This window comes from Hesperophylax consimilis, chromosome 13, assembly GCF_061612785.1.
Source record: "Hesperophylax consimilis isolate HC1 chromosome 13, BYU_Hcon_1.0, whole genome shotgun sequence".
In the NCBI taxonomy this organism is placed as follows: domain Eukaryota; kingdom Metazoa; phylum Arthropoda; class Insecta; order Trichoptera; family Limnephilidae; genus Hesperophylax; species Hesperophylax consimilis.
Genome location: NC_142848.1, coordinates 16273592 through 16289348, shown reverse-complemented (window position 1 = coordinate 16289348; position 15757 = coordinate 16273592). Strand labels below are relative to the sequence as shown.

At 33.6% G+C, this 15757-nt stretch overlaps 1 protein-coding gene across 1 annotated transcript in view; it reads right to left on the bottom strand.

The window, feature by feature from the left end:
* The window catches only part of LOC149418509 (protein VAC14 homolog), a 30080-nt gene extending 14325 nt beyond the window's left edge, over positions 1-15755 (bottom strand). Inside the window, exons 1-4 of the mRNA XM_089638538.1 lie at positions 15470-15755; positions 10497-10647; positions 7881-8111; positions 6082-6299 (exon numbers count right to left, since the gene is read on the bottom strand). Of these exons, the coding sequence (XP_089494664.1) occupies positions 6082-6299; positions 7881-8111; positions 10497-10647; positions 15470-15564 (695 nt within the window). The 5' untranslated portion in view covers positions 15565-15755. The remainder of the gene's footprint in view (positions 1-6081; positions 6300-7880; positions 8112-10496; positions 10648-15469) is intronic.
* Positions 15756-15757: the final 2 nt, after the last annotated feature.

Here is a 15757-nt window from a genome sequence, read left to right as displayed (position 1 = left end):
TATGTATCATCTTCATAATATCATCACTAGTAATATAATGCTAAGTTGTTCAATATTGTCACCAAAACTATTTCAAGTCAACCTTGATATTATCCGTGAACATATGCTGCTAATTTATAGTTTGTCATCAAAATCAAATTCATTTTTGACAATTAGTTATAACAATATTATTTCCTTATTTCTTTTAAAATGAATAATTTCTTCACTGAGGAATTAGATAAAACGCTTAATATTTCAGAATATATTTGTCATACTTTAAAAGATTGTAATAAAATCGTGGATAAAATAACAAATTCATTCTCTGTACTCCATTTAAATATCAGATCAATGAAACAAAATTTCAATGAATTTTTACTCTCAATTAATTTACTAAATCATAAACCGGACGTTATAGTTTTAACGGAAGCATTCACCAACGTATACAATAAATTTTGCATACCAGAATATACCTACTTCGCAACATCTTGTGCTATTAATAGAAATAGTGGTATTGTTGTATTTGTTAAATCTTGCTATTCAAACATCGCAGTGGAAGAAGTACCTATGCAGCGAGTTAATTGCTTAGATATTAATCTAAATGTAAATAAAATGTGTTTTAATATTATTGCAATTTACCGAACACACGGATCAAACGAGTACACATTTATGGATGAATTGAGAAGCATTATCTTATCAAAAAAAAATAAACAGAACATAACAATAATCGGCGATTTCAACATAGATGTTTCAAACGAAAATAGTAACAGAATAAAAACTGAATTTATCAATTATATGACGGAAATGAATTTCATATTGTGTATAAATAAATATACTAGAGAAATTACGGGTCAACGTCCATCTTGTATCGACCACATATGGAGTAACACTAAAGATACCGACAAATTACACACGATAATATTAAAAAATAATATTACTGATCATCACACTTGCATCTATATACAAAAACTTAATATTAATAATTATATTGATTCAAAATGCAATACTTTTACAAAAAATTCACTAAACCATCATAAATTAAGCCTAAAAATAAAAACAGAAATATGGCGTTCCGTATTAGAATCAACATGTGCTGAAACATGCGCAAATATTTTTGATAATATACTATGCAATTATATTACAGCATCAACAGATATTAAAACCATAAAAATTAAATCAAAATTCAAAAAAATAAAACCATGGATTTCACATGGCTTAATCGTGTCTATTAGAAAAAAAGAAGAGTTATATCGCTTGACAAAGAAATTTCCCTTAGATAAAAAAATATACACAGATTATAAAAAATTTAGGAACAAATTAACCTGTTTACTAAAAACAACTAAAGAAAACTTTTACAAAAATGAAATTGATGTGGCTAAACAAAATGTAAAACATATATGGAAAACAATAAATGAAATAAATAGTAGAAAAAACAAAAAAACTCAAATTAAAAAAATTAATATCGGAAAAAATTCTATTAATGCCCTAATGGAACCGACAAAATGTGCTAATGCCTTCAATAAATATTTCGCTAACGTCGGACAAAATTTAGCTACACGGATTGATGAAAATTATAAAATAGATAATTTCGAAAAGGACTGTCACAAACAAAATAATCTGTCAGTTTTCAAACCGGTAACAACAGATGACATAAAAAATATTATAAGTGAATTAAAAGGTGCATCTGCACCAGGGTTTGATGGAGTCACAGTAGAAATGTTGAAAAATTATAATGAATTATTAATTCCAATTACACACATTATAAATATTAGTTTAAATAGTGGAATATTCCCCTCCGTTTATAAAAAATCTATTGTAACACCCGTTTTTAAATCTGGCAGCCCTGAAGAAATATCAAACTATCGACCCATATCTGTTGTCTCAAACATTGCAAAAATTTTCGAAAAGATCGTAAAAAAGCAACTTTTATACTATATTGAAAATAATAAAATAATTAGTCCTAGCCAATTTGGATTTAGAGAGAAACTAGGCACTCATGATGCCATTGCAGAACTAACTTCAACTATATACCGTGCATTAGATAAAAAAAATAAATGCCTTGGCATTTTCATTGATTTACGTAAGGCTTTTGATAGTATCTCCCATACAAAACTAATTAATAAATTAAATGATATCGGTATTATTGGTAAGGTAAGGTATTGGCTGCAAAGCTATCTAACTCAAAGAAACCAAAAAGTAAAACTTAATAACTCACTTAGCGTAGATGAAACTTTAGAATTTGGAATTCCCCAAGGGACTGTTATTGGACCAATTTTATTTATAATTAACGTTAACCATATGTTTAAATTATCACTTAATGGTAAACTTATATCCTTTGCTGACGACACTGCAATAATTATCGAAAAAAAGACATGGAACGAAATTACCAATGCAGCGAATCAGGATATGAAGGTTATAAAAAATTGGTTCGATGGCAATTTATTATCACTTAACACAGAAAAAACATATTGTATTCCTTTCACTCTACAAGAAGATGTGCCAAATAACCTAATTAACATAACAATTCATTCTAAAAACTGTGTAAATGACGGTACATGTAATACGGACTGCGCGAAACTAAATCATAAATCCAATATAAAATATCTTGGTATCTTAATAGATAAAAATGTTAAATGGAAAGACCATATTAATCTCACTGTTGAAAGAATAAGAAAACTTATCTATATTTTCTATAATATACGAAATATTTTAAATAAGAAAACTATCAAAATTGTCTATTATGCATTAATTCAGTCCTTATTGCAGTACGGGATTATTGGGTGGGGAGGGGCTTTTAAGGCTTCTTTACAGCCCATAATTACAATTCAAAGAATAATTATAAAAATCATCCTTAGAAAACCATATGACTCCCCTACTTTAGAGATATTTCAGGAATTTAATGTACCATCTATAACAGAATTGTATAAGAGAATCGCCTTATATCAAATTTATAAAGAATATTTTATTTATAAAATTCACCCCTCAGATAGCATAAGCAATAGATTCAAAACAAATGGCTTAATAGCCATTCCTATGCTTAGAACGACCACGGCTCAGCACCACTATTCGTATTTAGGTGTGAGATGGTACAATATATTATTGTCCAAAAATAAAATTAGTGTAACCGAAACTGTGAATTATGAACAATTCAAAAAGTTAATTAAGTCCCTAAAATTGGATAGTGATATATTGTACCCCTAATTTTCTTACACTTACTCAATCTGTAAAAAATATATATTAATTTGATTGTCTTTAAAAAAAAACTACTTTTCTAAATTTTTCTTGATATATTGTACCCTTAATTTCCTCACGCTTACTTAATCTGTAAAAAGATGAATTATTTTAATTATCTTTAAAAAAACAATTTTCTAATTTGTGTACCTATGTTAATATTATGTTTGTATTTATTTCAAAAGTTTTTGATTATTGTTTAAAAAATCATTAGAACTAAATGTAAAGACTCCTCCCATAAACACGAGCTCCTGGAGCTCAACTTATGGAGAAATAGAATAATAATGAACAAATTATTTATAAGTCTGCATATTGTTATCATTTATAATGTTAAATAATAAAATAAAAAAAATAAAAAAATTAGTGTTAATAAGGTAAGTATGAATGTTTGTTCATGCACTGGACATCCACCTGTTGGCAGTTTTTGCGCCATTGTTATGGATTTATTAATCACTTTAGTGGACATCGGAAGTGTCTCCATTATATGAACTAATCGTATATAAGAAATCCTGTTTCGTCTCCGCCAGTTATTCGGTAATAAAAACATCGGTCAACAAGAGCCCTTAGGCTAACGTAAAAGATGCAGACCTGACTGTGTGAAGAATTCAGACAAGTGATAATGTGCTTATCTATAATATTATTTTTTTAACAGAAAATTATTATTTTCATTTTCAAAATTGGAACTGATTTGTCAAGAATTGAGATTAGCTTGTGATTTTTCAAGGGTCTGCGCTAATAACTACATAAAATATACCGTACAAAGTTGTTTAATATTGAAACAGCTTTGGGACTATTCCATATCCCAAGGTCCTGTCTAGTATTGTCATCTACCTTGTCTTCTCTTTCCTTAAAGTCTTACCTACTACAAGAAAGAAGAGGAAAAGATTTTGTTTTAATGCCATTTACTATGTACAAGGTTATCCAATGACAGGTGTTATTTTGAATAGCCCGCTATTTCGGTAGATGTTACTTATGAAGCTGTCATTTTTTGACATTTGACAAGTAGAAACCACGCAAAATAAATATAGAACGATACACGTTCAACAATGCATTGAAATTATTAAAATTCACTTGAGTGAATCAAATGCAAATCATCTTGAGTGATGAAGCCCATTTCCACCTCGGTGGCTTCGTCAACAAGCAAAATTGTCGCATCTGGGGCTCGGAAAACCCAAGAGTTATTGTTGAAAAGCCTCTCTATCCTCAACGTGTGCCTGTTTGGTGCGGTTTATGGTTCAGCGGAGTCATTGGACCTTTCTTTTTCGAAAATGAGGCTGGAGCAACAGTTACGGTGAATGGATTGCGCTATCGAGATATGATTAATGATTTTTTATGGCCGGAATTGGATGGTATTGATCTGGACAACGTTTACTTTCAACAAGAGGTGCTACGTGCCACACAAGCAACGAAACCATTGATCTTTTATGATTGAATATCAAAATAACACCTCTTATTGGAAAACCCTGAATTATTGTGACAATTTTATAATTTAAATGTTTTATACATTATGTGTTTCAAATGATTGTGAAAATACTATTTGGAAAAAAAAAAAACAAGAACTACCTAATCAACAGGGGTGACCGGATAAATCATCACAAAGATAATTCATCACATCTTTAAAAAGTTATATAAAGTCATGGAAAGGGATGAAACAAAAACATTATTAACTGGGTTAAGTAGGTTAGGTTTAAAAAATATTTTTCATCGTTTCTAATGACTTTATATCACTTTTTAAAAGTGTGTTGAGTTATCATGGAACCATCGACAGGGTGGCAAATGTTCCACAATTGTAATATTGTCGTTGTTAATGGTGGTTTCTTATCTTGCTACTTACAATCGTATCATTATTCTCGATGGCCATTTGGAATAGTGTAAATTGCATCCCCAAATTCAGTGTCGTTGTGTTAAATCTAAGAATTTAAAAAGTGACCACCAACATATGTTGTGATCTTCACCAGAAAGCATCAGCAAGTAATGTAAGATTCTCTATCTCTCCACTTGTGATACCAACATATGTTGTGATCTTCACGAGAAAGCATTAGCAAGTAAGGTAAGATTCTCTATCTCTCCACTTGCGATACCAACATATGTTGTGATCTTCACCAGAAAGCATCGGCAAGTAAGGTAAGATTCTCTATCTTCCCAATTGTGCCCTTTTTTAAGGCAAACGAATGATCATTATATTCGATAACAAGTTACAGTCTATTTTTGGTAAACTTCACGAATTCCGCTGCATGCAAGGGCTCTTTAAAAAAAACAACACTTGAATTCAACTTAAATATCTAATGGAGACAACTATTTAAGTCGGGGGTTGAAGTAAACATGCACAAAATAGATTTTAGGGTGTTAGTTTGGGTTATTTAAATAATTTATGAGTATTTCATAACCTTCAATCACACCGCCCTTACAGCGCCCTTGAGGTGTTTTTGCACAAAAACGGCGCTATACAAGTCATCCAAGTATTATTATTATCATTATTATTCAATCACTTTGATTGAGAAAAAATGGAATTTTAATGCATCTTTTACCATCTCCCACGACAAAATAGTTATTTCTTGTAGTAATTAAGTTTAAACCAAGAGCTATTTATATTTTATGCATATTAAGCAAGCAGCGGAATTCAACAAGTTTTTATCTTTTTTTAATACATTTGTAGTTTGACCGTCACTCGGGCGTAAACAAAGTAATATATATAATTACAGGAATTGAATTAACTGCCAATAAAACTGGTTCGATCCTGGCCAAGTAGTTCTATGAAGATTCTATTACCACTTGTTTAAAATTCACAATTCATTTTCTGAATTAGGATATGTTTTCCAACTGTAATGGAAAATTTAAATGTTTATTTAACAATGTACAAATAAAAACACTTACATTTTCTTAATTTCTGGCATAGGGTCATCTAGTATTTTGAATAAGCCATCCAGTATCTCAGGTAGAAAAATAACCAGATCTATATCAGGTACGGAATCCAATACAGAAACCCAGGAGATTATAAACTGGCGGGCAAACGTATTGCGAGTGTAGATCCTTTCCCGCAGCAAAGGAATGAAGGCGCACAAGTCAAATGATGCACTCTCCGTCACAATATCCTAAAAGCAACGTTACAACTATTAGGTTGGTGTATTTTACACAAATTCAAAAGTAACATTGTCATCAAATGGCCAATCAGCGCTGATTTTGACATTTGTAAGTTAAACGCTGACTCTAGATCTGTCATCATTTCGTCAAATTGTTATCAGCTGAAAAGGTGGTTATTTCAATTAAACATAGTTAATTATCGAAGCATCTTTGATGTGATTTAAAACAAAAATTACTATTGAAATGATTTACTAGTTCTAGTTCAGTTTTTAAGTATGTTTGTAAATTTCTCTTATTTAAATCAAACCCAAAGTTTCTTCTGAAATCATAAGATTTGTAAGTAGGTACTTAAATACCTACCTACTTAATTATAAACCACAAACATTTTATGTAATATACTTTTATTTTAAATAAGGAATTTTAAAATTTGTTCAAAGTTGCATAACTATCACTATACAATTATTTTCCCAAACTTTTTTCAGGCAGGTAGGAACCATAATATTTATAATTCCGATTTGACAGCTCATAGTATACCCAAGCTCACGCAAACTCAAGCGGATTCAAGCAAACTTCTATAGATTGATAACTTCGGCTTTTATATGAAACAAATTGGACCTAAAAAACCATAGATGTGCCAATATATAGACAGTGAAATTCTCATTCGGAGCCTACTTATTATGCTATACACCAATAAAAACTTTGAAAGTTTATTCCATAGATTTTCAGTTTTTTATCGGTGGATATAGTTAGGCAAACATGTTTATATTATCCTAAATATTTTGGTTCAAATTTTCGATCGGAGTTATACCCCCTGGAAGGTAGTATCCCATATGGCCATCTTGAACTGGATGAACAAATTTACAGAAAAGATAAACAAATAAAAATGGCCAAAAAGATGGTCACGTGGTTTGCCTCCGGCTCGTCGAAATGATATCCAGATTTTGCTTTAGGACACTTCCATGTATTCTTTGGTCTGTGTAGCTAGCCATGAACTGACAAAAAATTTAACGTTGAAATTGAAAAAAGTATCACTATTCCACGAGAATAAATTCAACCTCGGGATCAAGATCAAATTTAAAAAAGATTTGGCTTTTTAAGATTAAAACTATTACACTATAAATGCCATCAGAACATTCTGTCGTTGCTATCAATCAGCAGGTTCCCTGATATTTCATCAAAATGAAAATTCAACACACCTTTAAAAAGTGATATAGAGTCAGTAAAACTGATGAAACAAAAACTAGGTTTAACCTATTTAACCTAATTTTTGTTTCATCACTTTTCATGACTTTATATTACTTTTTGGAGGTGTGTTGAATTGTTATTTTGATGACATACCAATCAGCATTATAATTTAATTTACAGGTGGTCAAATAGCACAGTCGGTAGGATGTCAACTTTGGGAAGCGGGTATGGACGCCGTCCTGGGAATCTTAATTGGATAACCAACACCTCTGCCATAGGTCAGGTCACTCCTAGTGGTTCACTACGTTTGGTGACTTAGCAGGGTTGCCCGGGTTCACGGACTAAGGTTGTTTGGTGGTTCAACGTGTCCGCCTGAAAGGGCGTGATGGTAAATTAGTTAAATTTACCTTGATTATTCGGTCCAACAGTTCAGAGGCAGATTTCATAGTCTGTTCAGGATCGACGGCAGACTTGCTGAGGGCATTGAAGATGTCTGTAAAGTGAATGAGGATTGCGCCTCGAGTTACTTTGGCCACATTGTACAGGGCCTCACAGGCAAAATAGCGCACTCGCACTTCCGTGTCGGAGAAACATGCCAGTATTGGGTGGACCAATTCAGTCAGGTACTCGGAACTATCCTGGAATCAATAAAATGGAATATTTTTTATTTTTATAAGTTGTTCTATTTTTAGTGTCAATTTTTTCTGGGCAGTCGAGAAACCAACTCAAACTATTTTTCAAATACATAATGAATTGGGATTTTAAACAATGTTATTTTTTCAGGACGGTCGAGAAACCAACTCAAACTATTCTTGTAATACGTAATGAATTGGGATTAAACGTTATTTTTTCGGGACAGTCGAGAAACCAACTCAAAAAATTCTTGTAAAACATAATGAATTGGGATTTTAAACAATGTTATTTTTTTGGGAAAATCGAGAAACCAACTCAAACTACATATACCTGAAGTACATAATGAATTGGGATTAAACAATGTTATTTTTTTGGAACAGTTGAGAAACCAACTCAAACTACATATACCTGAAGTACATAATGAATTGGGATTAAACAATGTTATTTTTTCGGAACAGTTGAGAAACCAACTCAAACTATTAATTTTGAATCTTGAAATACATAATAAGTTGGGATTAACCCAAAGGAGCCGGCAAGAATATATGTATCAGTATAAATAAAAATTCATTTTTGTTAAGGCCAACATGAAGACAATACATGATAAAGTGACATTTTGATTTTTGTTTTTAAAAAACCCAGTAGAAGAAGTATTACATAATATGTAGGCAAAATGAATGTATAAGGTCGACACTGCAATTGCAGGGCTCTGCAAGGGCAGTTGTGTTGACAGAAAAATTAGATATTTACAGTACACTTCTACGAATCAACCCTGATCTTTGGATTAAAGGTCAAGTTACCTAATTCAATAAACGTGATAATGCTATAGGGAAATTTCAAATGCTTCCTTGTGAAACACATATTATTCTGAAATTGAAAAAATTAGTTTGTAAGCTAATTAAGGCTAAGATAACAATCTGAAAATGGATGATCACAATAGATGTTTAATAGAAATAAATTTATTGATAGGAATTGTCTCAGGTTTCTTAAAGGCATGTATTGGGTTGTTAGGCATTTGTTTAAACTGATTCAAACGTTACAAGAAATAATACACACACGAGATAAAAACAAGAATTTTCAAGTGTTTGTGATTGTCACATACATAGATAAGGTAGCATTGATAATTAGTACGAGGGAGACTATAGATGAAAGATAAAATAATCAATTATATTATTGACAGTCGAAAAAATATCCCAATTGGTGCATTCCACATGCACCATGCATGATCTTGAAGAAGTCGCCCTTGAGGTGATTTTCTCAAAAAACTAGAAATGATCCAATCATAATTATTATTAAAGAAGGGTTATTTTGCATTTTGTTAGATTAGTTTCTTAGAACATCCACTGCCCAGTTGGAAACTAATGTTGACTGGGTCATAATGTATTCACCTGTATTGCAGCTTATCCTCAACGTAAGTTGTACTTTTCATTTTATTACATGTCTTTGTGCACATATCCAATATCCTATTACATTATTTGGCCTAGTTACTTATAAATTTAATCAAATAATAAAAAATTAAAATAGAAATTGAAAAATTCATCAAATTTCAAAGTTAATATTTAAGTTCTATTACTATCAAAGTACTGTGAAACAACTGGCCCATGAAACAGAACTTCAATATTTTAACTCTAAATTAGAACAATTCGTAAAATTCAAGTTCTATGAAAGTCCTATTCAAGTTCTGATATTATCAAAGTAATGTGAAACAGCCAGGTCACGATTAAATAATAACAGAACTAGAATAGGACTTTCACGGTACTTGTAACATTAACATTCAAATTCTGTGAAACAACCTGTCCTAATCACAGAATTTGAACAATTTATCAAATTTCGGTTCTGTTAATATTTCATCATGAGCCGGTTGTTTCACATTGCTAGGATAAAACAGAACTTGAATAGGATTGTCACAGAATTTAAATATTAATTTTGAAATTTGATTGTATTTTTCAAATACTGTGAAACAATCTATTCTAAGTGTCTTGTAGAAGCCTTCACTTGCAGGGGTTTCAAATAATCTGAAGATAAAACTATATTCAAAATATAATTAATAATAGCACACAATGAATGGTTGACTCAGTTTGTGAACGGTTGTTAATTTCAGTACGAGAATTGGTCATTTTTACGACTCACTCTACCATTAGTGGTCAACTCTCTCAATTTTCGCAAATGGATAATGTTTTGGAAGTTCTCAGCTCAGCTCGATTTTGGAATAATTACGTGGTTTTCGTATCCTGCCATTTTAAATAAAAACAGTGTCTTCCTTGACTCTTTAAGTGTTTTTAATTACAACGGCAGTATATTCCCCCCCCTCAGGGCTAATTTCTATTTCTTATTAAAAGATGACAAAGGCCCTGAGGTTTCCCAATATAAAAAAAATAAAATAAAGATCTTACAGATCCCAAGGCAACAGCGACTGCTCCTAGGCCCAGAAGTCCTCCTTTCCTGGTGTGGGGGTTTTGAGAGGTGGCAAAGTCCGACCCCAAAACACGCAATATCTTCCTTATCTGGTTTGTATTGTTGGCGGCTTTGAAATCTCTCACCATCCTGAAATATATAATATTCATTTTTGAATTCCTCAAGTACAAAGTTATGCGTATTGATATCCGCCATCTATCAAATTCAAATGGCAAACAGGAGGTCTAAATGAAGAAAATGTTATATTCAATACAAGGTAGATACTTATTGCACAATGTAGGTGTTTCTGCTATCGTGGTACGAGAACACGCCGTCAGATGGAATGCAGGAAAACACTTCTTCTTCTTGACATATAAATTTATTAATTCACAATATAATTGCAGAGGATCTTATTTTCCTCTGCTAAAACTTAAACTGAAAGAAATAAAGGTCTAGTTTCCTCTATTCTTCAGTTTTCCCTAGGTTTACATAAACCTAGTAATTATCTCACGACTGACTGCCCAGGTACGCATGTACCTACCAGTTATTTCAACACTCGCTCCTCCGTAGGTACGTCTGTACCTACCCGTTATAGCAATACTCTAATACTGTCCTTTTTCTGGGAGGTATCTGTATTTAAACTAAATTCTGAAGGACGTTTTACAAAAATAAAGATGTTCCACCCGCTCGTTGGCAAACAACATTCTTAACATAAATAAAATGCACTTAACTATTATTAATGATACAGACGTGACTTAAACAATACAAATATTTTAAAGGAATTATTTTAAAGGAGATGAAACTTTATTTGGGGTTTTTATTACTATGGGACAGGGGTGGGAAAGGTATTGGCAAATATTTTTAGGCATAATGGTTTAACTAGGGTCATCATAAACATATAAAGCGAACAGCCCTATTTGAAAGCTGCCGCCGCTTGCAGTAAAATGTCACTAATTCTTAAATCATAAATGATACACAAACAAGACAATATGTTTATAAAAATACCAGGCCAATGAATTGTTTTATTGTAGGGTCGAATCTGCAAATGTGGGAAGCTACACTAGCTTTAAAAATACGAACTGTGAGAATGCGCCTGAAGGCTAAATTTTACTGAGCAATATGTAATAGTCGCATTCTGGAAGATACATACCTCCTCCCGTGAAGGTACTTCACAAAATAGGCAAAGAATGCGACTGTTATCTTCATTAGGTACCTACTGCTTGTCTACGAAAATTACCAGTTAAATTTATTAAAATATCTGAAATACAAATATTTATGCTACTCTTAAAACTAGAAATTCCGTGGAATATGTAAATCTTATGACTAAAAATTGTGTAGTAGGTAATGTCTTAAAACTAGAAATTCCGTAAAAAATGTAAATCTTATGACTAAAAATTGTGTAGTAGGTAATGTCTTAAAACTAGAAATTCCGTAAAAAATGTAAATCTTATGACTAAAAATTGTGTAGTAGGTAATGTCTTAAAACTAGAAATTCCGTAAAAAATGTATATCTTATGACTAAATGATTGTAGTAGGTAATTTCGCATTCACCTCCACCCTTAAACCCGCCTTGAGCATGTATGTATGTAATATCTTGTATTAATTTCTTCGCACTTTCTAATGAATTTACACTATCTAAATAGTCGTCCATGTAATGTTTTGTTTTTATCGCTTTGACGGCCTGGGGATACTGAGATAAAAATTGATCCGCGTTTTTATTTTTTACGAATTGCGCCGAACAAGGTGATGATTTTGCGCCAAAAATTATAAGAAGGGAAGAAACCGCGTCACGCGTCTCTCCTTTTAACGTTTTTTGTAATCTATATAAATTTTCGCTGTCAGATACTTTTAAGAAGTCTGCGGTATGATGGAATATTAATTTGAACGCAATCCATTCAATTGCATTGCCGTTAAATGTGGGAAGATCATTAACTTTGGGCCTGGTATTATATAAAGACATTGCCTTACCAATTGATTCCGCGAGACGGTCTTCAGTTATAGCAGGTGTTGGTCCCTGGAATCGGCCCTGCGACTCTGGCCACTGTTGCCCGTCGCGTTGCTCTGCTAAGTTGAATGGCTGCTCTGATGTAGGCAGCTCCCAGTAGCTACTGCTTGGCTGCTGAGGCTGCGTCGACTGCAGCTGAAGAGATTGCCCTACCGAGGGCTGCTGATGCGATGTTCCTCTGGGTGGGAGTAGCTCGTACCGCCCGCCCTGCTGCTGCTGCTCCAACCGCTGTCCCAAGTGCAGCGGAAGAGTCTGCTCTGCCCGAGGCTCCAATTGCGATGGGAGAGTCTGCCCTGCCAAGGGCTGCTGCTCTGAGGATCCTTTTGGTGGGAGTGATGTGTACCGCCCACCCTTGTTCTGCTCCAACCGCTGTTCCAATTGCAGCGGATGAGCTTGTTCTACCCGAGACTCCATTTGCGACGGGAGAGTCTGCCCTGCCAAGGGCTGTTGCTGTGCAGTTCTTGTGGGCGGTTGTAGTGATGACCGCCCATCATGGAGCAGTTCCTGTTGCTGCTCCATTTGATCTCGAAGAGGCTGTTCATCGTGATTTCCAAGTTCTGATGATGAACTGTGATGTGACTGGTCCACCCAGTCATTGACTCTATCCTCGAGAGTCCGTTGCGAAGTCCTTGATGCAGCTTCTAAAACGAGCGCCGCATGTTGCTCCTCTGCTTCCAAGACTGACATTGCTGCAGCCATCTTTGCTTCGGCAGCCTTTGCTTCAGCCATCTCCGTAAGTAGGCGGGCCTTTTGTCTCGTGATGTGCACCTTGGTTGCTGAAGCTTTTATTTGAGCCTCCATCCAGCTGCTGCTGGTTCCCGCCTTGCTGCCGCAGACAGATGACGTCTTTGAGTGCTGTCCCGCTTCCATGATGCTGCTGTTCCAGATCCGGCTCGAAGGACCATATGTTTCTGCTATCGTGGTACGAGAACACGCCGTCAGATGGAATGCAGGAAAACACTTCTTCTTCTTGACATATAAATTTATTAATTCACAATATAATTGCAGAGGATCTTATTTTCCTCTGCTAAAACTTAAACTGAAAGAAATAAAGGTCTAGTTTCCTCTATTCTTCAGTTTTCCCTAGGTTTACATAAACCTAGTAATTATCTCACGACTGACTGCCCAGGTACGCATGTACCTACCAGTTATTTCAACACTCGCTCCTCCGTAGGTACGTCTGTACCTACCCGTTATAGCAATACTCTAATACTGTCCTTTTTCTGGGAGGTATCTGTATTTAAACTAAATTCTGAAGGACGTTTTACAAAAATAAAGATGTTCCACCCGCTCGTTGGCAAACAACATTCTTAACATAAATAAAATGCACTTAACTATTATTAATGATACAGACGTGACTTAAACAATACAAATATTTTAAAGGAATTATTTTAAAGGAGATGAAACTTTATTTGGGGTTTTTATTACTATGGGACAGGGGTGGGAAAGGTATTGGCAAATATTTTTAGGCATAATGGTTTAACTAGGGTCATCATAAACATATAAAGCGAACAGCCCTATTTGAAAGCTGCCGCCGCTTGCAGTAAAATGTCACTAATTCTTAAATCATAAATGATACACAAACAAGACAATATGTTTATAAAAATACCAGGCCAATGAATTGTTTTATTGTAGGGTCGAATCTGCAAATGTGGGAAGCTACACTAGCTTTAAAAATACGAACTGTGAGAATGCGCCTGAAGGCTAAATTTTACTGAGCAATATGTAATAGTCGCATTCTGGAAGATACAGTAGGTATATGATGTATCGAGGAATTGAATTAAAAGTAATCTCAAAACTTTCAATGTAGTTGTTAAATTTTAGGAAATATGTTTACTTATAACCAGTTGAACGATGGCTACCCATATTTAGGTCTCATCGCTCCAGACCTTGTGAGATGGCTGCTTAAATTAAGGTACACGATTTTTTCAGATTATTACAATTTATTTTTAAATTTCGCTCAATCATAAAACCTACGATATGAGATAAACAATGAAACATAGGCGGATTAATTGGCTTTAAGACACAGTAAGCAGTTTATATGTTTTCTTATTTGATAAACTTGTTGAATTCCACTGCATGCTTAATATGCAAAAAAAATTATAAATGGCACTCGGTTTCAACATAATTACTATTTGAAATAACTATTTATGAGATGGAAGATGGTAAAAAAACTGTTAAATATATATCTAATTATGCATTTTCTCAATCACAGTTAAGTTTGAAGGAAATACGCACAAATTGTTAAAATAACCAAAAATAAAACCTAAAAACCTATTATGTGCATGTTTACTTTTAAAAACCCCCCACATAAATACTTGTCTCCCGTTACATACTAACTAACTAACTAACCATCACGCCGTTTCCCCGCAGGGGTAGGCAGAGATGACGGACCGCCAAACAACTCGGTCTTGGCACACACTACTTGCCTCATTCACATTCATACATCGTCTCATACATACTCTTCTATTGTTCCGACTCTTGACATGGCCCGACTCAAGTATCTGATTCACTTGGTCGTGCCATGTCTTCCTCGGGCGTCCCTGACTTCTGCTATCATTCAAATTTGCATCGTATATTCTCCATATATATACCCGTTAGGTATTTAAATTGAAATCAAGTGTTCATTTTAAAGAGCCTTTATTTCCACATGCAGTGGAATTCAAAAAATACACCCCATTTTAATATTCCATAGATATATTTTTTGAATGAGCGCTGCAGAATCCAAAACAGAATATCTCCATCATTCAAGGCATTTATTTAATAAATACCCCATCACTCAAGTGGTTATTTAGTAAGAACTAGCAATACCAGAATACCTGAAACCTGTGACACTGAAAAATAAAGGAAATGTATGATAAACATTGCTCATGGAATTACATATGTATTAGAGCTCTAATAGAACAGAAAGCTGGTAAGTTTATAATTTGTTTTGTTCAATGATAGAGAATAAAACGAGTAGCATACTTTTCAATTTCCACAGCAGCCGCTTTAGTCTTCTCGTAGATCTTGTCATTCAGGGCTCGCACACAGGCTGCACTCAAAGGGGCGTAATCAGTCATCTTAGAAAATCTTCAGTTCAATATTGTGGTAAAAAATGTACCCCAACACATGAATTTAAATTATAATTTTGGATAGTTTATATAATGCATCACGAGTAACAAATTGCTATTTTCGAGATCATGTGTTCAACTTTGAGTTTGCAAATAGTTTATTTATTTTTGATAGAAACAAATAATTACGACAACTGTCACC